The sequence below is a fragment of the Hypanus sabinus genome, chromosome 1 (assembly GCF_030144855.1).
Source record: "Hypanus sabinus isolate sHypSab1 chromosome 1, sHypSab1.hap1, whole genome shotgun sequence".
NCBI classification, from domain to species: domain Eukaryota; kingdom Metazoa; phylum Chordata; class Chondrichthyes; order Myliobatiformes; family Dasyatidae; genus Hypanus; species Hypanus sabinus.
Genome location: NC_082706.1, coordinates 174,526,497 through 174,552,298, shown reverse-complemented (window position 1 = coordinate 174,552,298; position 25,802 = coordinate 174,526,497). Strand labels below are relative to the sequence as shown.

The window sequence follows — 25,802 nt, the reverse complement described above, 5'->3', positions numbered from 1 at the left end:
CTGCACCACCATTCAGTATGATCATGGCTGATTATCCAACTCAGAGCCCTGTACCTGCTTTCTCTCCATTCCCCCGATTCCTTTAGCCACAAGGGACATATCTAACTTCCTCCTAAATATAGCCAATGAACCGGCCTCAACTGTTTCCTGTGGCAGAGAATTCCACAGATTCACCACTCCCTCTGTGAAGAAGTTTTTCCTCATCTCAGTCCTAAAAGGCTTCCCCTTTATCCTTAAACTGTGACCCCCTCGTTCTGGACTTCCCCAACATCGGAAACAATCTTCCTGCATCTAGCCTGTCCAATCCCTTTAGAATTTTATACATTTCAATAAGCTCCCCCCTCAATCTTCTAAATTCCAGTGAGTATAAGCCTAGTCGATCCAGTCTTTCTTCATATGAAAGTCCTGCCATCCCAGGAATCAATTTGGTGAACCATCTCTGTACTCCCTCTATGGCAAGAATGTCTTTGATTAGGGGACCAAAACTGCACACAATACTCTAGGTGTGGTCTCACCAAAGCCTTGTGCAACTGCAGTAGAACCTCCCTGCTCCTGTACTCAAATCCTTTTGCTATGAATGCCAACATACCATTTGCCTTTTTCACCGCCTGCTGTACCTGCATGCCCACCTTCAATGACTGGTGTACAATGACACTCAGTTCTCGTTGCACCTCCCCTTTTCCTAATTGACCACCATTCAGATAATAATCTGTTTTCCTGGTCTTGCAACCAAAGTGGATAACCTCACATTCTTACTCTGACCTGAAGTACAGCACCTCCCACTTGTCCAGATCAATCTTTATCTTCTATTTATCTGCTTACAATTCCAACTGGCTGATATTCTGCTGAATCCTTTAACCAGATTCCTCACAATACACAACTCCAACAATTGTTGTGTTGTCTGCAAACTAATAAGCCTATCTACATATTCATTTAAATACATATAATCACAAACAAGCGGTCCCAGCACTGACCTGTGTGGAACATCGCTTGTCACAGACCTCTAATCAGAATAACACCTGCCTCACATAAAATACGGATGTGCTGTGTCCAGGTTAGTTATAAATTGATCTTTCAATAGACTGGAGTAAAAGCATAGTGATACGAACAATAGCAATATCTTTAAAAATGTATTTTAAGATTTCTATCCAAATTTCTTACTGACTTAAATTTTCAGATTCTTTGAGCTCAGCAACTTTAAAGTGGCTTTCTGTGAAAATAACACTAGGCAACTCTCCAGAAGCCTCAAATCATAAACAAGAGATTCTGCAGATGCTGGAAATCCAGAGCAACATCACAATAAATGCTGGAGAAAGTCAGCAGGTCAGGCACCACTTACGGAAATGAAGGGTCTTGGCCTGAAACCATCAACTGTTTATTCATCTCCAGGAGCCTACATGGTAAGATCAGCAGTTATCACAGCACTAAATTATAAAATCCAAGAAAACTGATTGGTTCTAGGACTCTACTGAGTAAATAGTGGTCAGAGTAAGCAGTGCTCTTATGCTAAAAGGGTGTGTAGAATTTTGGCAGGAAGGACAAAATTAACCATTGGTAATTACAAATCTAGTTATAGGTGCCAAGTAGAATTGGACACTAAATAAGATGGTATACTCTGATAGTAAAGTTGTATCATAAATTTAATTCTTGCGAGATGAAGATATGTCAGGTGGTAAGCATTATCTCAAATAACAGCCACTACACTATTATGAGGTCGGGAGAGTGGGACTGCCCCAGTTCAATGGTTTTTCCACTTTAAAAACTCCTGCAGAGGTTTCCTGTCACCAGTAACTCATAATATTTCTTGCTTATTATTAGAAGGAGCTAGATAGATATCTGATGGATAGGGGAATCAAGGGATATGGGGACAAGGCAGGGACTGGGTATTGATAGTGAATGATCAGCCATGATCTCAGAATGGCAGTGAAGACTCAAGGGGCCGAATGGTCTACTTGTGCACCTATTGTCTATTGTAATCAGTTATGTATTTTTGTACATCTCAAATTTCTTTGAACTTATGTATTGACAAAACATTAAAGGGAGTAATTACTGTCAGGAAGAATGATCATCTGGCTGAATTGCATCATATGTGAAAATTAGTGTCTTTTTCCCGGTCCTCCCACACTCTGCAAAGCAGCTTGAAAACAGGCTGAAGGCCTGATAAAATTTACCTCAGTGACAGTAAAGGAAAACAGGAATTACTACAAGTAAGTGGGGGATGGGGTAGAATCCTAAAATCTGCCTGCAGAGCAAGTCCTGGGGAATAGGAAGGTGATTGAAGGGCCAGTGTCAAGGGCTGACACCAGCAGATTCAATTATTGATGCGTGGAGCCGGGGAAGGAAGCATCAACCCACAAGTACAAAAATCTGCATGTTCTTTGGTGGCCTCTAGGTGTCCCTTTGGGCTGCAGGATGCCTCCCAAATAAAAAGCACATTCTGAAATTACTTGCTGTTAATTTGGTAGAGTATTGAAAAGAATGTCACTTTTATGATTAAATGAGGATTGACTTTCTTTTCCTTTCATAGCTAGACCTGGCTCTAATCACAACCCATGACTGGGTGTATAAATTTTCTGGTAAATGGCACCGGTTTTCTATCGAGAGTGGTAGACCAAGCTGATTTATTTTGCTCAGTGTTGCAGCCTTGTTACCCTCTGCATCTCTCTAAGGGATTTCAGCAGAGTCCATTAATCAAATTTACAGATGCTGTAATATTTTAATTATGTTAGTATTTGTTTGCACTTTATTAGAAATGTTGAATCAAGAAGGTGTGTGTTGCTTCACAAACCCAGTGCCTCAAAAAGTGGTATCCGTCATTAAGGACCCTCACCATCCAGGAAATGCCCTCTTCTTGCTACTCCCGTAAGTGAGGAAGCACAGGAGACTGAGGACACACTCTTAACATTTTAGGAACAACTCCTTCCACTTTGCTATCAGATCTCTGAAAAGTCCATGAACACTACTTCACACACAGATTTAAGTCTGGGGAAGCTTTGTGGATCTGTTACACATACATAAAAATGTCAAGACATATGCCAGTGATATTACACCTGATTATGATTCTGATTCAACATCAAACATCACGATTCACGAGAATCACGATTGTGAGACCTATCCAGTATCCTTTTTCAGAAATAGGTCTTTGGGTCTGTTGATATTGGTCAATAGTTGGTTCATATTTTCAAACACATTATTGACAAAGTTATTCCCTTTTTCTCAGTTTGAACTATAGTCACATTATTTTTTCAGTGGCCTCGCCTTCATTTTCTTCTTGAACTCATTGTTAGATGTTCCAGCCAGCAGGGCTAAAAGAGGACAATTTCATTGCCACTCACTGGTGCATCTGTGACTCTGTAGAACTGAAAAAAAAATCTTGCCTTGTTGTATTTTCAATCCATTTGCTCTTTTTCTCCATATGTGATTTATCTCAACTACTTTTGTCTCCGGTGTTCAGTTTATCATTCTTCTTTCATGTCTAATTACATGGAGGTCTCCTGGAGCAAGGGGAAAATATAGCTGCTGTGGTGAAGAGTTGACCGTATTGGGAGGAGCTGATAGATAGCAACACAAGGAAGAAAGGAAGGGTTAACGTTACAGTCCAGGCTGCAGCAATGATGATTAGAACTCCTAGGGGAAGATAAAAGCTCTCCAATAAAAAAAACAGAAGCCACTGGTTGAAAGGTCAGCCAGAGAGCAGAACTGCAAGAAGCAAGATCGAACAAGCTATGGCATGATCAAAGCTGCTGAAGGTGGGGTGGAAGGGTGGGAGTGGGGCAGTGAGGGGGGAATGCAGCAGAGTGAGTAAGAGAATGTGATTTAGATTTCTTCTAGTTCAGAACTGTTCCCTCATTAAGTGTCATTACACCAGTGATGTGAAGCAATATTTCATTTAAGTCTGGGGAAGCTTTGTGGATCTGTTACACATACAGCAAAGATGGTGTAATCAAATTTGCTTTGTCACTGTATTTCAGGAATCAATTGACAGGGATGCATGGGAGCTTGGGAGATGGGCGTTAATTTATGGTTAGTTTTTCACCAATCTTTAGAGAGGCAACTGAATAGAAAACCAAATAATGGTGGATTTAATTACAGGCAGAAAACTTGAGCAAAGTGGATTCAATCATGTACCCCTGGTGTTGTAAAACCTGTTCATTGACTTTGGATGACGGGGTGTAAATAGGTGTGGATTTGCAGGGCAGAGAGCTTTTCCTGCCATGCATGATTCTATAACTCATAGAAAACTAAACTAATGCACGTGTGGTTAATAAATTAACACCTGCCCATTTTCATTTATGGTTATAAAATATCATCAAGTAACAGGCTATGAACATTACCTTTATTCTTCTTGGGCTGTCTCATTCAATTTAGCGAGACATTCAACTCATACATCAGTATGACATGACTTGCTCCTTAAAAGCTGTGCTGAGTTTTCCTGATTAAGTCATGGTTCTCCAAATGCTCACAAAACCCATCCCTAAGAATCTACTCCAATAGCTCCCCTACTATTGATGTGAGGATCACCATTCTGTGGGTCACAGGGTTATGCATACTTGCCTCCTTAAACAAAATTAGCTACTTGCCAGTCCTCTGAGACATCTCCAGGGACCAGGTGGATGAGGTGCAGATGAACCTCTGCCTCAATTGGAAGGGCACCTTGGGTCCCTGGAATGTGGTGAGGGAGGAGGTGAAGGGTCAAGTGTTACATCTCCTGTGGCTGCAAGGGAAAAGTGCTGGGAATGAGGAATGGTGGGTGGGAAGGAGTGAGCAGACCAAGGAGATGCAAAGTGAGTGTTCCCTGTGGACAACAGAACCAATAGCCTATATTGGATTGGAGTGTAGAATTGGGTTTTTTTGTAGTTTACCTTGCTTATAACTGTGTGTACCTTTTTAGTGATCCAAAAATTCTTTCCAGGTGCATTTCTTCCAACCTAGTGTATTGTTTTCAGTGCTCACAATGTGGCCACCTCTATACTTCAGAATCGGGTGATTACTTTGCAGGATTTCCTTGGTTTCACCAGATATCACTAAGACAAACTTACTTCTCCTTCACTTGAAAAGTTAACACTCTCTCCCACAGATCTTAACATCTCTTTCCACAGATCATACCTGACTTAGTTTTTCCAGCATTTTTCATTATTGTTTTGAAAACATGTTAGATCAGTTTTAATTATCCTCTGTGGACATGTCTAGCCTGTCAAGTAAGTAACACAATCTTACTATTAAAAACTCAGGCATCAGTATTAGGGCCTTTCCTGTTTCTGACACATATAAACAACTTTGGATGTGAACGATGGAGGTATGATTTGTATGTTTATAGATGACACAAGATCGGTCGCATTGTTGATATTGATGAATGTTATCTAATGCTACAGCAGGATGTAGATCAATTTGGGAAATTGGGTGGTAACTGGATGAAATTTCATCCCACTAAGGTGATGGATTTTGGAATGTGAAATTGGAGTAAGACATATACAGTAAGTGGTAGGGTCCTGATGTAGGATCTTGGCCTAAAATGTCAACTATATCTTTGTGTCCACAGATGCTGCCTGACCTATTGAGTTCCTTCAACACCTTTTTTTTGTTCTGGATTTCAGCATCTGCAATCTCTTGAGTTTATGCTGCCTTTTTCAGTTAAGTACATAAGTTTTTTGCATAACCCTCCAGTAGATTTTGGCAAAATAAATAAATTCTACTAGATAGTTCTCATGAAAGTTGTGTGTAACAATCTTGGGGAAATTACAAAAGAAGGCAAAAGAGCTAGAATGATAAATGCAAAACTGCAGATTACTATTTTCTGTCATGTGTTGGCAGTGTCCACTGAAAACATCTGTGATAAATGCTTTCAAATATAATTTTAAGATGTATTGCAGACTTTCATAAGATAAGGCAATCAATCAGCAAAATTACACTTATCCAAATTAATCCAAGAGAACAGTAGGCTTTACATTTCCTTCTGCCATTTATCACAACTGTTACCTGATGCTAAGAAAAATAGAAACATATTGTAGTTAAAAAAAAAAGAAATGCTATTGAAAGGCTTGAAAACAAAAGCAAGTTGTATTGTGTTACTATCTTAATTGCAAGTCGCACTATTCTCCATGCAGATTGCACACATATTGTGCCTGTACAGTGACAGGCTCAAATCTCTTAAAATAATTAACAAAGTACTCTCAGATTTAACTGTTACTGCACAATAATTTGCAAAGGATCTCTCAGTCCTATTATCTTTAGGCTGAAATTCCTTCTAGAGAAACGGATGACTGTTGACCTTTATATTTACTGTGCTTTTTTTTAATTAATCCACTTTAACTTTTCTGCATTTTTAAAAGAATAAAATACTTTTGAGATTTTAGGCTCAGATTGTGATACAGATGGAAAATTAGCAAATGGTAATGCACAATGGAAAAGGAATCATATTATTCAGGAAGTCTGCTTTATTTATTGCTGGCAAAAGACTAGCAAAAACCAGCTGAAAGCACTAACTCTTTGAGGCTGAGACAAAACAATGTATATTAATGAATCTACAAGACTTGGCTAAAGGTAAGTGAGGTTGATACTCAGCATCAAAAAAACTGAGTTAATCAGAAGAGAAACATGGCCTGCAAGTTATGAAAGAGGATGTCACAAAAATGAAAGTAAGAGAAAGCATGGAAGAAAAAATTCAAGGTGTACAGTTGATTCCAGTTAATAACACCATCAGTTAATTGGGGCAGTCACTTACTTAAAGAAGTATTTATTTATTTAAGCCACTCATAAAGAACAAAAACTAATAAGAAAATTGCTGCTTTTCCCTTCGATTATTTGGGACACATTTTCGCTTAATTGGGGCAGGAGACTTGCCAAACAGTTTCCAAATATTGTCAGTCGCATGCACTTGTGTGGCTATTAGACACTACACTTAGACCAAACCGTTTTTACATAGCATCAGTTGTGTGTGTTTGTGTTCAAAAAGCAGTGATTTTGTCACTGATAGCTGGTGAGTAATAAGGAGTAAGACAATTTAGAACTGTTTTGCACATTCAGCCTTGGAGATGACAGAAATGCCCGAAACGATTTCACTACTTCAGCTAGTTAGGAACTACAAAGAATTTGAAGGTATCGACAATCATCTTGAAGGTTACAATGAAAATGAAGGGTTGGAAGATGTAATCATTAATAGTGTCGAATGAAGACAGTCCATTATCTACACTAGGTGTCTGCACAGATTTACAGTCACTCCAATTTACTGTTCCATTTGTTATGTATTTCATTTAAATACAATATTTATTACTCAGTTTGTCTTTTTTATACCTTTTTAACTGTTTCCATGAAACCAGCCAACTGGGGCAGCTTCTTAATTGGGCCAAAATGTACTGGTCCCAATATGTCACAATTAACCGGAATCTACTATATATATATAACCATATATATATATAACCATATATATATATAACCATATAACAATCACAGCACGGAAACAGGCCATCTTGGCCCTCCTAGTCCGAGCCGAACCCTTAATCTCACCTAGTCCCACCTACCCGCACTCAACCCATAACCCTCCACTCCTTTCCTGTCCATATACCTATCCAATTTTACCTTAAATGACACAACTGAATTGGCCTCTACTACTTCTACAGGAAGCTCATTCCACACAGCTATCACTCTTTGAGTAAAGAAATACCCCCTCGTGTTTCCCTTAAACTTCTGCCCCCTAACTCTCAAATCATGTCCTCTAGTTTGAATCTCCCCTACTCTCAATGGAAATAGCCTGTTCACGTCAACTCTATCTATCCCTCTCAAAATTTTAAATACCTCGATCAAATCCCCCCTCAACCTTCTACGCTCCAATGAATAGACACCTAACTTGTTCAACCTTTCTCTGTAACTTAATTGCTGAAACCCAGGTAACATCCTAGTAAATCGTCTCTGCACTCTCTCTAATTTATTGATATCTTTCCTATAATTCGCTGACCAGAACTGCACACAATATTCCAAATTTGGCCTTACCAATGCCTTGTACAACTTTAGCATTACATCCCAACTTCTGTACTCAATGCTTTGATTTATAAAGGCCAGCGTTCCAAAAGCCCTCTTCACCACCCTATCTACATGAGACTCCACCTTCAGGGAACTATGCACAGTTATCCCTAGATCTCTCTGTTCCTCTGCATTCCTCAATGCCCTACCATTTACTCTGTATGTTCTATTTGGATTATTCCTGCCAAAATGTAGAACCTCACACTTCTCAGCATTAAACTCCATCTGCCAACATTCAGCCCATTCTTCTAACCGGCATAAATCTCCCTGCAAGCTTTGAAAACCCACCTCATTATCCACAACACCTCCTACCTTAGTATCATCGGCATACTTACTAATCCAATTTACCACCCCATCATCCAGATCATTTATGTATATTACAAACAACATTGGGCCCAAAACAGATCCCTGAGGCACCCCGCTAGTCACCGGCCTCCATCCCGATAAACAATTATCCACCACTACTCTCTGGCATCTCCCATCTAGCCACTGTTGAATCCATTTTATTACTCCAGCATTAATACCTAACGACTGAACCTTCTTAACTAACCTTCCATGTGGAACTTTGTCAAAGGCTTTGCTGAAGTCCATATAGACTACATCCACTGCCTTACCCTCGTCAACATTCCTCGTAACTTCTTCAAAAAATTCAATAAGGTTTGTCAAACATGACCTTCCACGCACAAATCCATGCTGGCTACTTCTAATCAGATCCCGTCTATCCAGATAATTATAAATACTATCTCTAAGAATACTTTCCATTAATTTACCCACCACTGATGTCAAACTGACAGGTCTATAATTGCTAGGCTTCCTTCTAGAACCCTTTTTAAACAATGGAACCACATGAGCAATACGCCAATCCTCCGGCACAATCCCCGTTTCTAATGACATATTAAAGATCTCCGTCAGAGCTCCTGCTATTTCTACACAAACTTCCCTCAAGGTCCTGGGGAATATCCTGTCAGGATCCGGAGATTTATCCACTTTTAAATTTCTTAAAAGCGCCAGTACCTCCACCTCTTTAATTATCATAGGTTCCATAACTTCCTTACTTGTTTCCCACACCTTAGACAATTCAATATCCTTCTCCTTAGTGAATACTGAAGAGAAGAAATCATTCAAAATCTCTCCCATCTCCTTCGGTTCCACACATAGCTGACCACTCTGATTCTCTAAGGGGCCAATTTTATCCCTCACTATTCTCTTGCTTTTAATATAACTGTAGAAACCTTTCGGATTTACTTTCACCTTATTTGCCAAACCAACCTCGTATCTTCTTTTAGCTTTTCTAATCTCTTTCTTAAGATTCCTTTTACATTCTTTATATTCTTTGAGCAATTCCTTTACTCCATGCTGCCTATATCTATTGTAGACATCCCTCTTTTTCTGAACCAAATTTCTAATATCCCTTGAAAACCATGGTGCTCTCAAACCTTTAACCTTTCCTTTCACCCTAACAGGAACATAAAGATTCTGTACCCTCATAATTTCACCCTTAAATGATCTCCATTTCTCTATTACATCCTTCCCATAAAACAACTTGACCCAATCCACTCTCTCTAAATCCCTTCGCATCCCCTCAAATTTAGCCTTTCTCCAATCAAAAATCTCAACTCTAGGTCCAGTCCTGTCCTTCTCCATAATTATAATGAAGCTAATGCTATTGTGATCACTGGGCCCGAAGTGCTCCCCAACACATACATCTGTCAGCTGACCTATCGCATTCCCTAACAGGAGATCCAACACTGCCCCATCTCTAGTCGGTACTTCTATGTATTGTTGCAAAAAACTATCCTGCACACATTTCACAAACTCTAAACCATCCAGCCCTTTTACAGAATGAGCTTCCCAGTCTACGTGTGGAAAATTAAAATCTCCCACAATCACCACCTTGTGTTTACTACAAATATCTGCTATCTCCTTACACATTTGCTCTTCCAACTCACGTGCCCCATTAGGTGGCCTATAATACACTCCTATCAGTGTTACTGCACCTTTCCCATTCTTCAATTCCACCCAAATGGCCTCCCTAGAGGAGCTCTCTAATCTATCCTTCCAAAGCACCGCCATAAGATTTTCTCGGACAAGCAATGCAACACCTCCTCCTCTGGCCCCTCCTATTCTATCACACCTGAAGCAACTAAATCCAGGAATATTTAGTTGCCAATCACACCCTTCCTGCAACCATGTTTCACTAATAGCTACAACATCATAATTCCAGGTATCAATCCACGCTTTAAGCTCATCCACCTTTCTTACAATGCTCCTAGCATTAAAATAGATACATTTAAGATACTCTCCATCTCCTCCTCTCTTTCCATCCCTAACAATGCATTCAAATTTATTATCCTTTTCTTTCTTCTCCCCTACATCTTCGGGCTGAGCGCATCCCTTCTCCATCACCTGCCTTTCCTCCCTCACACACTGTCTATTTACTTGCTCCACTGGTGAACTAACCTCTTCTCCCATAGTCTCCTCAAATAGTCTCCCGCCCCCCCCCCCATCTTACTAGTTTAAAGTCCGCCCTGTAGCCCTAGCAAACCTCCCCACTAGGATATTGGTCCCCCCACGATATAGATATATATATATAGCTATATATCCACATTTTGAATGTAAAGTATTAAAGAGTGGAAATAAATGCCAAAGGACACATGGAAGTCAATGTCTTCAAAAGAGCTAACACTGGGAAAGATAAAATTGGAATTAAGTGAGCAAATTAATTGTTACTTCTGAAAAACTGAAATTTATAACTGGCTTATTTGGTATGTAAAGGGAAAATGTGGTTCTATTTCAGGCACCTCTGCAGCATTGTTCTCTTGCAAATAATTATCAATATCATAGAGATTCAGCAATTTCTGAACAGATATTTATGGTGATATAGCTGGTGCATGAGGGAATAGAATTGGATACTGGGAAATTAGAGCTCTAATCAGTTCAAAGAGTGCATCACCCATTGTAATATGAAGCCTCTCTACTAACCTATTGGAATATGGTAGTTTAAATCTTTCTTCTTTCTTTATCTGCCAATCAACCAGTGATCTTTTTTCTCCCATGCAACTAATGCATAGTCTGACCTTTCACTGAACCGTGAACAATCACTTGGAAATGGTAATAATTACCGATGGTAACCAGGGAATTATTCATGGCTATTAGAAGGAATTCCAACAGCAATTGCTTGGCTGGAACAGACACACAAACACCATTCTGCTTAGCCACATCAGATTATATTACTTGTTTGTTTCTTTACTGTCACCTAATTCTATACTGTGAAAAACTATTTTAGCAATTAGGTTCATATTTTCTGTCTTGTCAAAGATATTCAGTGTTTTGAATCTTCATTTCCTCCTCATCCCTTTCCTTATGACAGGCCCAATGTCCAAAATCTGGCTGTTTAAGAAGCAGAATTGTCTGAAAATTGGGCATTTCTGTAAGTTCAACTGGCTACTGACTTTATTGTTTTCTTTTCATGCTTATCAAGTTCCCATGCTCTGATCTGCCCCTAAAACACCTGACCTTATTTTGGTGGTGGATAACAGGAAGAATGGTCAATAAATATTCTTTTCAAACTTGATTTTTACATTGACCAAAATCCAGAATGGCCTCTATCAAAAAGGTTCTGAACTTCGGGCATCTCCGCTGTGGGCACTTCTTCATTTGTATAAGCATGGATCAAATGCTAGCATTTATCTGAGTAAGTACCCAGATTCCACCGTGTAACTGTTGGCAAGATCCAACATGTGAAAAATGGCAAATTGAATTGAGAGTGGAGGCTACACACAGATTGGGATGAGAGATTGAAAGAGGAGCGTTCTCCGGCTTCCAGCTTTTGCCATGGCCCAAATGCAATTGAATTGTGAGGGACAGTGAAGCGATCATTGTTGGAATGGACCAGTGTTAGAATGGACAGGCTTTGGCTTACTAGACTTGGGTGAAGTAAGTTTCTATTACGTTTCTTCTTCATTCTTCATCTGTTAGTACATAGATCAGTGAGTATGGCTCCAGGGGCTTTGTGGTGGTCTTTGTGTGAGATGTGGGAATTTTGGGAGACCTCCAGCCTTTCAGAATGTTTGCGCCAGGTGCAGGAAGCTGCAGCTCCACAGAGAACATGTTACAGAACCAGAGCTGCAACTTTGGCTCCTATGGGATACTGAAAAGGTGATAATAGAAACTACAGGGAAGTAGTCACCCCTAAGTTACAGGAGGCAGGTATCTAGGTGACTGTCAGGAAAGGGAAAGGAAATGGGCAGCCAGTGTAAAGTATCCCTGTGGTCGTTCCCCTTAATAATAAATATACTGCTTTGGATACTGTTGAGGGGAAGACCTACCTACCAGAGGGGATGGATGAAATGACCCAGGTGCCTGGGTTAGGGGCATCTCAGATCAGGTCCACAGCATTCTAAAGGAAGAGGGTGAGCAGCCAGAAATCTTGGTACCTATTGGTCACCAACGACATAGGTAGGAAAAGGTCGGAGGCCCTGAAGAGACAACTTAGGAGGTTTGATTGAAAGCTGAAAATCAGGACATTCTGGGTAGTAATCTCTGGATTGTTGACTGTACCACCCACCAGTTAGGGTAAGAGTAGGATGATTTGGCAAATGAATGGGTGGCTGAAGAACTGGTGCAGGGGGCAGGGGTTCAAATTTCCAGATCATTAGGGTCTCCTGTACAAATGGGACAGGTTGCACCTGCACCCAAGGGCGACCAATATCCTTGAGGGTAGATTTTATAGAGCTGTTGGGGAGTGTTTAAGCTAATCTGGCAGGCGATGGGAACCAGAGTGATAGAGCTCAGGATAATGCAGTTGGCTTACAAATGGATGCAGCTTGCAGTGTGGAGTGAGACTGTCGGGAATGACAGGCAGATGATAGGGCAAATTTGCAGTTATTGGATAAGTTGCAGTGGAACATGGGGACAAAATTGTAAAGGAAAGTGAATACAGGTCTGGAGGTGTTATATTTGAATACACACAGTATACGGAATAAGGCAGATGGTCTTATAACGTAATTAGAAATTGGCAGATATAATGTTATGGGCATCACTGAGTCATGGTTGAAAGATTATTGTTGGGTGCTTAATATCCAAGGATACACGTTGTATTGAACATCATCATTCCCACAATCCTGATTGTTAAGTTACAGAACCTGTACCTCCCTCTGCAACTGGATCCTTGACTTCCTAACTGGAAGACCACAATCTGTGCAGATTGGTGATAATATCTCCTCCTCACTGACAATCAACACTGGTGTACCTCAGAGGTGTGAGCTTAGCCCACTGCTCTACTGTCTCTGTACACATGACTGCACGGCTAAGCATAGCTCAAATACCAACTATAAATTTGCTGATGATACAACTGTTGTTGGTAGAATCTCAGATAGAGACAAGAGGGTGTACAAGAGTGAGATATACCAGCTAGTGGAGTGGTGTCACAGCAACAGCCTTGCATTCAACATCAGTAAGATGAGGATAATACATTGATTGTGGACTTCAGGAAGGGTAAAATGAAGGAACACATACTGTACCAATCCTCACAGAGGGATCAAAAGTAGAGAGAGTGAGCAGTTTCAAGTTCCTGGTTGTCAAGATCTCTGGGGACCTAACCTATTGATGCAGTTATAAAGAAGGCAAGACAGCAACTATACTTTGTTAGGAGTTTGAAGAGATTTGGTATGTCAACAAAAACACTCAAAGACTTCCACAGATGTACTGTAGAGATTATCCTGACAAGCTACATCACTGTCTGGTATGGGAAGGGCTTCTGCACAGGACCGAAAGAATTCACGACACATGTCACTGATAATAAACCTGATTCTGACTGAAAGGACAGCAGGTAGCAGAGGGAGTGGGTGGCTCTGTTTGTAAAAATACGAGATCAAATCCTTAGGAAGAGGTGACATAGGAGCTGAAAATATAGAACACTTGTGGGTGGAGTCAAGAAATTGCAAGGGTAAAAAGACTTTAATGGGATTTGTATGCAGGCTTCCAAACAGTGGCTATGGTGTGGACTGCAAATAACGGGAGATAGAACCACATGTCAAAAGGACAATGTTACAATAGTCATGGGGGATTTCAATATGCAGATACATTGGGAATATCAGGTTAGTGCTGGACCCCAAGAGAGGGAAATTGTAAAATGCTTATGAGATGGCTTTTTAGAGCAGTTTGTGGTTGAGCCCACTAGGGTAAAGGCTATTCTGAACTGGGTGTTGTGTTGTGTAATGAACCAGATTTTATTAGGGAGTTTCAGGTATTACAGTGGAGTAAAGGGAATTATAAAGGCATGAGACAGAAGATAGCCACAGTTCCTTGGAAGGGGACAGTAGCAGGAAAGATGGTAATGGCAGGAGTTTCTGGGAGAAATTTGGAGGGTTGCAGAAAAGAAGACGAGGTATTCTAAAGGCAAGATGACATCACTGTGGCTGACAAAGGAAGTCAAAAAGAACATAAAAGCAAAAGAAAGGACATGTAATATAGCAAAAATTAGTGGGAAGTTTGGGGATTGGGAAGCTTTTAAAAACCAACAAAAGACAACTAATAAAGCAATAAGAAGAGAAAAGATGAAATATAGAGGTAAAACAGCCAATAATACAAAAAGGAATCCTGATTTTGTCAGATATATAAAGAGTAAAATCAAGGTGAGAGTGGATATCAGACCTCTGGATGACACTGGAGATGTAGTAAGGAGGAACAAATAAATGACAAACAAACTTAATAAGTATTTTGTGTCAGCCTTCACTATGGAAGATACCAAGAGTATGCCAGAAATTTGAAAGTGTCAGGAGGTGGGAGGGAGTGCAGTTGCTATTACTAGCGAGAAGGTGCTTGGGAAGCTGAAAGGACAGAAGATGGATAAACCACCTGGGCCAGATGGACTACAGCCAAGGGTTCTGAAAGTGGTAGCTGAAGAGGCCATGAATTTATTCCCAGGGGAAATCTTAAAAGTCAACAATTCCTTATCATTTTCTTTCTTGTTCTCAAATCATTCAATGACATTAGCAGTGTTCCAATCTAAAGAGACAATTCCTGAATTAGTAGACCTCCACATTTTCTTACTGCCTATTAATATGGCAGAATGGAATGTACAAACTTCTGGACACGCTATTTCCTCTATCTCATTATTATTCCATTTTCAAATTCTACTTTTCCTCTCAAGTCTTTGAAAACCAATTCAATGCCCACCTTTGGCAGAATTTCAAGTATTATTCTTCCTCATCAGAGGAAGAATTCTCTGCCACAATCAATGTAGAAAGAATTGAATTAAATATCACATAAGTGCATCTCTTTCCTTGTTCTCTAATATTCACCACAATGTTTAAAGACAACCACACCACCTGCTTCCATACTGCAGTTATCTCCTGTAAAATCTCCCTACCCAACTCTACACCATTACTGCTGGACTTGATCCATCACTGGCTGCATGCTCTCCGTAATGTATCTTAATGAAGTCATCCTACAAAGAGCAAGAAGCTGACACATGTAGGTACAGACTGCTAACTCTGCCTCCACCAGCCCTGCTTTACACAATGCTAGTTGTATATGTGATTATATAAATGTACACTTAGAAATTCTTCTAATGGAAGAATATCTGCTGCTTCTGAATAAAAAGGTTTTGGTCCATCTGTCAAGTGTTAACAAAATCTGCATGTAGTCTGACAAGATGTATCAAGCATAGGTAATTTGCACTTATGAAAACAAGTAAATAAGATTACTTTCACCAGGGAGCAGTTCTACAGATGTCCACCTAAATGGGTTGTCAGATTAAATTTGGTGATTTTACTAAATAACCTATAACTGAGTATTCTGTTACTGGGACACACTGAGCTATCCCGCTCCACATGAAATGGGAACTGCTAGACAAAAACGAGCTCTGTTTAGTTTACCCTCTCTGAGCTGGTAATAACCCACTACAATGGGAGTAGCGTCATTGATAAATCATTGCAATCAATTCCAGAAATTAGTCCATTCCTCTACCAGACAAGGTGAGGAAATCAGTGGTATATATTTTAAAAGAAAATCCCTGTTCCACAGTTATCTGTTCCTTTCAAACATGCCTAAATATTTTTATCACTGAACAGGTTCTAAAGTACTCCTATGCTGTATCTGAAAACATCAAATTTGGAGTTTAATGGCTCCAAAAAGAACTAATTTTGGACTTCAGAAAGGGTAAGATGAGAAGGAAAACCAATGAGGAATTGTCGACTTCTAAGCCTTCCCCTTGGAAGTGAATTCCTGGGCTCTGTCGTTATGAGACAGAGTGAGTAAGAACTTGGATACATACAGGCTTATCACAGACATCCAGTATGATTTAATAATGCACCAAGTCATACCAAACTAACTCTGCCAAAATTTTAAAAGCTAATGTTATTCTTCAAAGTTAAATTTAAAATTATTATCAAAGTATATGTATGCTACCTTATACAACCCTGAGATTCATTCTCCTGTGGCCATACACGGTAAATCCAAGAAACACATGAACTTACACACACACACACACACACATATATATATAGATAGATATAATTACTGTAATTCTGTTTTTTTTCTCTATTATGTATTGCATTGTACTGTTGCAGCTAGGTTAACAAATTTCACGACGTATGCTAGAGATATTAGAGGAAGGTTTTTCACTCAGAGAGTGGTTGGTGCGTGAAATGCACTGCCTGAGTCAGCGGAAGCAGATATACTAGTGAAGTTTAAGAGACTACTAGACAGGTATATGGAGGAATTTAAGGTGGGGGGTTATATGGGAGGTAGGGTTTGAGGGTCGGCACAACATTGTGGGCCAAAGGGCCTGTAATGTGCTGTACTATTCTATGTTCTATGATATTCAACCTGATTCTGATTCAATATTACCTGCTTCCATTGTGCCTCAAGGGATTGACTATTCTCTCACTGATCAACAGATCAACACTGAATTTGCTCTAACATGAGAATCCTGAAAAAGAGTGTATCACCTTATTGTAGTGTGCTATTTCACCCCCTTTAATTTGTAAATCAATCACATTACTTCTTATCCTTTAATTTTCTAAGAGAGCATACCCAAATTATACATAACCTCTTCTCATAAACTAATCCCTCAATCCTTATATTTGGTCTGGTTGTCTCCTCATGCTTCCTTCAATAATTTATTTTGTATTATGATGACCGTAACTGCACTTCATTCTTAATCTGCTTGCTCCAATGAATAATAAAGGGGTAGGATTGATCCATTATTGATCCATTATTGATATTTAAATGTCCAAATGGGCCCAAATCCTACCCATTCCCTTTCAAAAGTTCCAGTTCAAAGTTCAAATTAAATATATTATCAAAGTACATATATAGAGTATCACCATATTCTACCCTGAGACTCATTTTCTTGCAGGCATTCACAGTAGAACAAATAAATACAATAAATCAGTCACAAAGACAAAGACTGACAAACAACCTGTGTGCAAATTTGGGCAAATACAAATAATACTAATAAATAAGTAAATAAATAATATCTAGAATTTGAAATCCAGAGTCCTTAAAAGTGAGTCCATAGGTTGTGAAATCAATTTAGAGTAGTGATGAGTGAAGTTATCTACACCGGTGATGGTTGAAGGGTAGTAATTATTCCTGAACCTGCTGGTGTGGGACCTAAAGTTCCTGTACCTCCTTCCTGATGGCAGCAACCAGAAGAGAGCATGGGCTGGATGGTGGAGGTGCTTGATGATGGATACCCACCAATGACACCATGTTCATCCAGCCCATAGACTGCTGCAGTGGCACTTACTTGTGCAACCATGGGGCTCCCATTAATATGGAAGCTTCATCACTACAGTTGCCTCTTGGGATAATGTGCCCATGAGTGGCAAATGAATCTCATCAGCACAGACTGAGGCCTTCATCTCATACCCTTCTGACAGAAGGCCTTTGCCACAGTTAACATGCTGCTATTAAACAAATTAATTGGAAATAGTAATAGTAACTAAATAAGAAACCTCTTCATGCTGACAGTCAGCAGCTATATTCCAATGAATGGATATCATAAGGATGTTCCAGCTGTGAATGACATAAAAGTGAAGGACTAGATACAAAATGTATTCAACCCTTCAATTCTTCCTTTAGACTCAGTGATGTCCATGCTCAAAGTAAGAGGTCAGTTGTGCTTGTACTTGACCTGCAGAGCATTTCCTACCAGAGTACAGCATAGTACAGGCTCAGAAGGTCAGTACACACTGATACACAACCTGTAGGCAGCCAGCGTATTCCTATGGACAGGACAGCATTCAGAAACCATCACTATAATTTTCTCATGCTTGACTTGCATTTACTTAATAACTTGGGCACTCTTAATGGTACTTCCTAATTACTGTTAATCAGAACTGCCAGATCTCTGTATTAGTATTTGTCCATTTAGATAATTGTACCTTTCAGGATGTTATCCCCACTTAATTTCTTTACACTATAGAATTTATTATTATTTAGTTCAATTTCAGTATTAAGGGAATTGAGGGATAGCAGGCCAGAACTTTCTCCGTCTTCCCTTTTGAATCTGATATTCAGAGGAGGCAGAGAAATATGAGGGAGGCCGTATGGCAAGATGGAAAATATACAACACTTGTCTGTTCTCACGGAGTCCTCTATTATGCTGGACTCTGGGAAGAGTAGGATAGGGAGAGAATTGAAGGGCTGTGCAGGGAATCATTACATGATATTGCCCAGATCAGGTTGTTAAGATATGAATGAAAATCTGAGCTGCTGCGGATATTTTGACGTGGTGGCCCATGGTGTTCCTGAAGTGGTCAGTTGATGCAATGACATTAAACAAACCTCACCTGTGTCTGCTGAGAGATGTTTCAATGCTGAATGATTAAAGGTTTGATTGGCTTGAAACATTATCCCTTTAAAACATCTGCATGCCCATTGCAAGCTACTCTGCTTAGACTGCAGTTCTCCACTTTATTGATGGTGGCCTCAACGCTGAAATGTCATCATCTCCATTCAGCAGCAGGCCAGAGGGCTCAGTCCTGGGGAAAGTATGTTTTGATGTTGGGCAAATGGCAGATATGTTAGTGTGGTTCAAGTCTGGAAGTACCCAGGACAATTTCCCAATGGTCACTAATTGACCCAGAACTGATTGCTGGCATGAACTAAGAAATGAAAAAAAACTTTTATTTTCGGGTCCCACATAAAAAGCATAGACAAATGAGTTCAATTTCTAGGCTGATTTCCTTTCTAAGTTTGTTTATCAATAATAAATCGTATCTGAGCTTCCAAATTCAAATAAAAGAAACCGCAGGGCCTTCATGGGAAGTACACAGTCAACAATCAAACAATACCGGCTGTGCTACTTAATCAAAATACCACTAGCCTCCCGTTGACCTAATTAAGTAAAAAGGCACCCAAAGTGAAGCAGCAGTTAAAACCATGTTCCATCAGTTCACTACAGTGTCCAGGAAACAATGTTTTCCACAAAGTGCAACACGTGACATTCTTAAAAAAAATTTTTAAGCAATTACCTTCAATTATCTAAACATGATTTTGTTAAATTCTGATTAGAAAACAAATACATTATTATTATTATAGTTTTACATGATACCTCTTACTCTTAAAGTCAACTACAATGAAGTAAGTAAATGTTCAATAAACAAAATGCAAATTGACCCATCTATTCTCACAGGTAGAGCTATTTTTCAAGCAAATATGTTGGATTTGATTTTATGAATGGGAACATTAGTGTAAATTATGAAAATACTCTGTTTAACATACTGGAAACAATGTTAAATTTCACATTACAGTAATCATCACCCTGTGAGAGTCTGCATACTAACTGAATGACAATCCATTTATTCAGCAGGCTCCACAGAAATGATATGCTGGCTAACATGTACTCCAACTGCTACTTAGGCTAGCTTGAGTGCATTAGTTCCACCTTGCTAAGGCTGCCAAACATATGATATAAGGTCAAGCTAGAACATCGTGGAAATTCTAAGCACATTTGGAAGAAATTGTGTGGAGGAAATGTTTCAGATTAATAACCCTTCCTCAGGATATCCAAACTGGTTTCACAAATTTTCACTGTACAAACTTTTGCATTTTGAAGGACAAGTTTTTCATTCTATAAGATATAGGAACAGAAGTAGGCCATTTGGCCCATTGAGTCATCTCCACCACTCAATGATGGCTGATTTATTTCTCCTCTTAAACCTACTCTCCTGCTTTCTTCCCATAACTTTTGACACCCTTACTAATTATGTACATATCAACTTTAATTATTACGAATGACTTGTCCTCCAAAGCAGTCTGTGGCAGTGAATTCCACAGATTCAGCACCTTCTGGCTGAAGAAGTTCCTCCTCCACTCAGTTCCATAGGGACATCCTTCTATTCTAAGGCTGTGCCCTCCAGTCCTAGACACTCCTACTATCGGAAACATCCTCCGTTCTTCCACTCTATCCAGACTTTTCAAGGTATTTCTGTACATGTGACAATAAACTAATTCCAATTCCAAAATTTCCAACACACAACACGTAATATTCCTGTCCTTCAACCCGCCTAGCACATCAACTCATGGATTTGTATCCAATTATCTGAATTTCATTCTAATTGATAAATAATAATATCACTTTTCATCTGTATGCCTTCAAAAACACACATCTTTGCAATAAATATATGTCTATGTTCAGAAACCAATTTGGGATGCATTTCTGCTTGCAATATAACTATCACGTTTAGTATGGAAAAAAACAGCTACTATCAATAATTCATATTGTTGCTTACGGGAGTCATTCATGCAACTTGGCTGCTACACTTGCTACATTGATTACGGATGCAAGTGTAAAACTGGCCTGAGATCATAAAAGGTACAACTGAAATGCAAGTGTTGATATTCAATTCTTTGCTAAGTGCCAGAGACAGCTCTGGTGCATTCACCACTGGGGAAAATGGAATGTGGTCTGATCTGCTTGGGCTGAATTAAAATATGATATTGCTTTTGCAGTGCAGTGATCAATAAGCTGAAATATGAACTGCATATCTGAAGAATCACATCCAGTAATCAGTAAGATGGTAAACTGTGATGGACACCATGATGTAATTGATAAGTGACCATGAAATGGACCTTTTTTTTTAAAAGCACAACCCTGAACTTGAGATTACCTGGGTATTACTAGTTCAGAAACAGGCAAAGCAAGGATTAGGAGCTTCCACTGAACAATCAGGAGGCGCATAATTTTGAGTTTGGACCAGGGGTTTGCAACTTTTTTTATGTCATGTACCAATGCCATTAAGCAAGGTGTCCCTGGACCCCAGGTTGGGGGAGCCCGATTTAGACAATAGTGCTTTGACAGCCCATTCAATATCTGTCCAGATCATATTTCCGTTGAAATCAAAACAACGCACTGACAGTTTCAGCTGTTCCAAATTGATCCTAGACCATCCAGGATCCGACAGAATTGCTAAATTTCTAACCTGGATTGTAATGCCTGTCTTCTCACTTCCTGTACTATTAGCACAACAAAATTAGGCATAAACTTTATCATATAAAGACAAAAGCCTAGACATCCAAATACAGTACCAAAGTGGACATGTGAAGAGGACTGATTGCCAGTTTATCGCCGTTCCGCAGACTATGATATTCAACTACACAGAGAGCCTAAGACCATGCAAAATAAAATACATTTTGCAAACAGAAATCCGTGGAGAGGCCTCTTCCCCATGATTGCAAGCACAGAAAGTTTAATGAGGCAACAATGAAGATGAAAAGAAAACAATCAGCAGATATTTAAATACCCTTAATGCCAGGCAGCCCCTAAGTACATAAAACATAGAACAATAGAGCCCACTATCGGCCCATGATGTTGTGCCGACCTTTTAAACTACTCCACAGTCAATAGAACCCTGCCTCCTACATAGCCCATAACCCTCCTTTTCATTTCATTCATATGCCTCTTCAATGTTCCTGATTTATCAGCCACTACTGTCATCCCAAGCAGTGCATTCCCGGCATTAACATCCTCTGTGTTGAAAATCTACCTTTACCATCTTTCTTAAACTTTCCTTCACTAGATTAGGCTATTTAATTCTTGAAGAACCTCTCAATCCTTTAGTTATAAACTGCTTCGGTGTTTTTATTCCATGCGCCCTGTGCTTAATAGCAGTTCATTCCAAGTGACATCAGAAATAATGTCATATGTCTTCTGACATCACTGTCCACGTCCTATAATGTTGGAGTGTACATGCCTTATGCATATGGCAGACCTCATGATGTGCCAGTTAAAGAGATGATTGAGTAGATGGAGCAGCAATAAGAAGTGTTTCAAGGAGAATAAACAGCTGTCAAATAAGGATGTTTCAAGAGCCTTGTCACTAGAAGGAAGATGGCAACTAGTGAACTTGGAGAAAGCAGAAAGGAGACGTTCAAATATCACCGAAGGGTGTGTCGCTAGAATGGTTACCGAGGCAGGGATGAGTTGCTAATGACAGCAGTAACAGTCTACTTAGAGTTCCTGTGACCACCTGCATTTTTACAATTTCATTTACATTTTCTCTTCTGAAGATGGTGATTCAATGATAAATTCAATACAGATCATGTAACCTGAGTTTGCTCACTGCTTGATGCATAAGCCTCAAAAATGACTGCAGGGCAGGGCTAATCCTGGCCTGCCCACATTCAGTTCCAGCATGAAAATGATCAGCTGGCAACAGGTACAGAGGTCGTACAGCTCTCTCAGGTTGAGATCAGGGCTCAGACAGCCTGAGATCAGTGCATGAATCCATACTGGCTGCCTCAAGATTATTTCACAGAATGTACTTGTCAATAAATTACTGGTGACAGTTAATTTGACATTACAATAGCATGCATTGGAAATTATGCAGAAAAATTGTATGTGCAGATTTTGAGAGCTGGAAGAGAAATTTAATTTAAAAATTCTGTAATTAGACTGTACAAACCTCTTCATATGCTTGGGAGAGCAATTGCTTTCCGGATCATCCAGCATGTCTTTCATGTGTATTGAGTTGTACGAATTGTAAGTATATTCAGTGTCATCATTGTACTCTGGACCAAGTAGTGTTCGCGCCCAGGTTCCCATGTCATATGGGGGTAGTGTACCTCCAAACTCTGATGGCAGATATTCTGGATGAATAAGCTGGTGAAGACTGTTCAAGTTGTTACCGTGAAGAAAAATCTGGAAAAAAAAGGAAATTCAAAATATTCATAAAATTGGGGTAAATTAAAAATTAGTCGTGTCAAATTGAATTTTACTTGGTCTACAAAAACAAATGTTTTCAATTAATTAAATACAACTCAATGCACCAATAATCAACATTTGTGAAGTGCAGAATTGTTTTTCCCAGTAAGTTATTTGTGGATGGATAGATAGATAGAAAGAACGAAAGAAATGTTATTATTTCTAGTGGAAAATCATTCCTGTTAGATGAAATTGTGTAATTGAAGTTATAAAACACTGCAGACGATTAAGTCTAGCTCAATTTCTCTGGACTTTGTGATGTCACCTTCTTCGCTCATTTCTTTTGATATTCTGTCTTCATAATTTTTAAGCCTATTCACTGCCAAGGTGGAGGTTCCAACAGGAGAACATTGATTCTGTTCATGGCATTAAAACATATTTCATTTCTCAAATAAGACTCATTGCTTTTTGCCAGGCTACAAATGTGGATGAATAAGAACAATTAGTCCATCTTAATCCACACATCCCAGAAACCTTAAAAAAAACTTTATTCATATGTTATATGTGGCAAACTTGCTTCAGCAGATCAAAATAATGTTTTTCCTTAAGTGACCCACATTTCAACAATGAAAGTTATCAAAAAATTTTATACTGTTTAAAACATTGACTTCAATGGAAAAGATAAGACTTTGTATAAAATAACCTGCCATTTTGTAACACTGGGAAACACTAATTTCAGTAATTGAAATTAATTACTGCATTTAAACCAATTTAAACTTTCCAAAAGAATCACCTTTTAGAAATAATAAAGACAATTACAGATCAATATTCAAAAGTAGTTAGGTTGATATCACCTTTCTTTAAACTGCAATTAACTGAAAAATGAAAATAAAATCTACCAGGGCCGGTTTTAAAGCACTTACTGATTCCTAATATTCCTTTCTTTCAGTTTATAATGCTTGACATTCATTGGGAGAAACCTCTTCAGCAGTTTTTTACTTGGCAGCAAGGTTGATACAAGTGGCAATATTTCTAGTTAATTTGTGTAAGAATTAAAGAGGAGGAAAAGATTTTCAAGACTACAGAGGGACAGCAGAAAGCCTCGTCGCATCTAAAATGCATCTGAATGAACACCTGAACCATACCCTGCAAGTATTCAGGCAGAGAGCAAGGAAGAGTTAGACCTACAGCTATTTTGGCTGGCAAGGACATGAAGGGCCAAAAGGCCTTAATTTCTATGGACTTTGTATCTATGTATTTATTTATTGATACAGCGTGGAGTAGGCCCTTCTGACCCTCGGAGCCATACACAACCCTGATTGTACCCTAACCCAATCATCGGACAATTAACAGTGAACTATTAACCTACCCAGTACGTCTTTAGACTGTGGGAGGAAGCCAGGAGCACTCAGGAAAGCCCACGCATTCCCCGGGGAGGACGTACAGAGACTCCTCACAGGAACGCGTCGGAATTGAACTCCAAAACGCCCCGAGCTGTAATTGCATCGCACTAAGTGCTAGGTTACCATGACGCCCATGCCAGTGCCATGGCTACCCCTTGAGTTTGGAGAATGTAAAGAAAGATAAAGGGTTTATGTTTTGATGCTAAGGAGTGAACCATGCATCTTCAGCTCTTGCTGTATTGCAGGGTTGGAATAAAAATCATTATCTAGCCCACAAGCAGAGCTGGAGAAGCCAAGTCCGTTAATGAGTACTTAACCACTTGGACTGCTGGACTAAATCTTGAGTTGAGTACATCTGTTATCTGGTTGCTTATAACTCTGACGTATATACTCTCCAAAACTTCAAATCAAGGAACAAAGAGTGGAGCTTAAATCACGGAAGCTCTAATTCATACAACTGCTTTGCTGGATGATAAATATTTGAAGAATGTGTTGCTGGATGGTATTCTGAAGTCCTCAACAATACATTACTACTAAGCTCAACAGTGACATCTTGTGGATGAAAGTAAACTCCAATAATCTGGTATCTCATTGTTCAGAAATATTTATGTTTCCGCATCTGGCTCATTAAATCTTTATTATCCTCAGATCCACAACTCCTCAGTTGGCTGTTTCAAGCTGAAATACCATGTGTTCTATTTCCAATGCTCCCTTTCAACTCACCAGGTTCACAGTAAAATATATTTTACCACATGTAAAATGTAAAAATGTAAAAAAGAGAGAAATAAAAGTGTGTTGGAGTATAAGAGTAACATCCAATTGTCCAGGAAATATGCTGTTTCAGTGCCACAGAGCCCTGAGGTTGCCAGATAATCAGTTTTACTGTTATTCTTTTATCCATTATTAAATCTAGCCTACAGACCTCGATTTCCCCTTCCTTTGAGTTGTTTCATTAACCATTAAAGGCATACTTTGTATTGAAACAGAACAGTCCATACCCCAGCTATCATAGCTGCAAAATTTAATCTTTGTTGCCGGTTGTTTGGGTGAATCTAACATGACCGCTGAGCAGCCAAGAGTATGACATCAATCACCAGCCTAATTCTCCCGATGAGATATTTCTGGGGATGGATTCAGCAGCCAGGAAGCACCCACAGTGAACCTAATTTAAGTAGATTATCATATCTTCAAGTTAGTTTTGATTGATTTATCTTGCTATGGAAATG

General features: G+C 39.3%; 1 protein-coding gene across 1 annotated transcript in view; it reads right to left on the bottom strand.

Moving 5' to 3' along the window:
* The window catches only part of LOC132382231 (clavesin-1-like), a 68,367-nt gene that overhangs the window by 2,081 nt on the left and 40,484 nt on the right, over positions 1-25,802 (bottom strand). Inside the window, exon 4 of the mRNA XM_059952291.1 lies at positions 22,935-23,170. Coding sequence (XP_059808274.1) covers positions 22,935-23,170 — 236 coding nt within the window. The remainder of the gene's footprint in view (positions 1-22,934; positions 23,171-25,802) is intronic.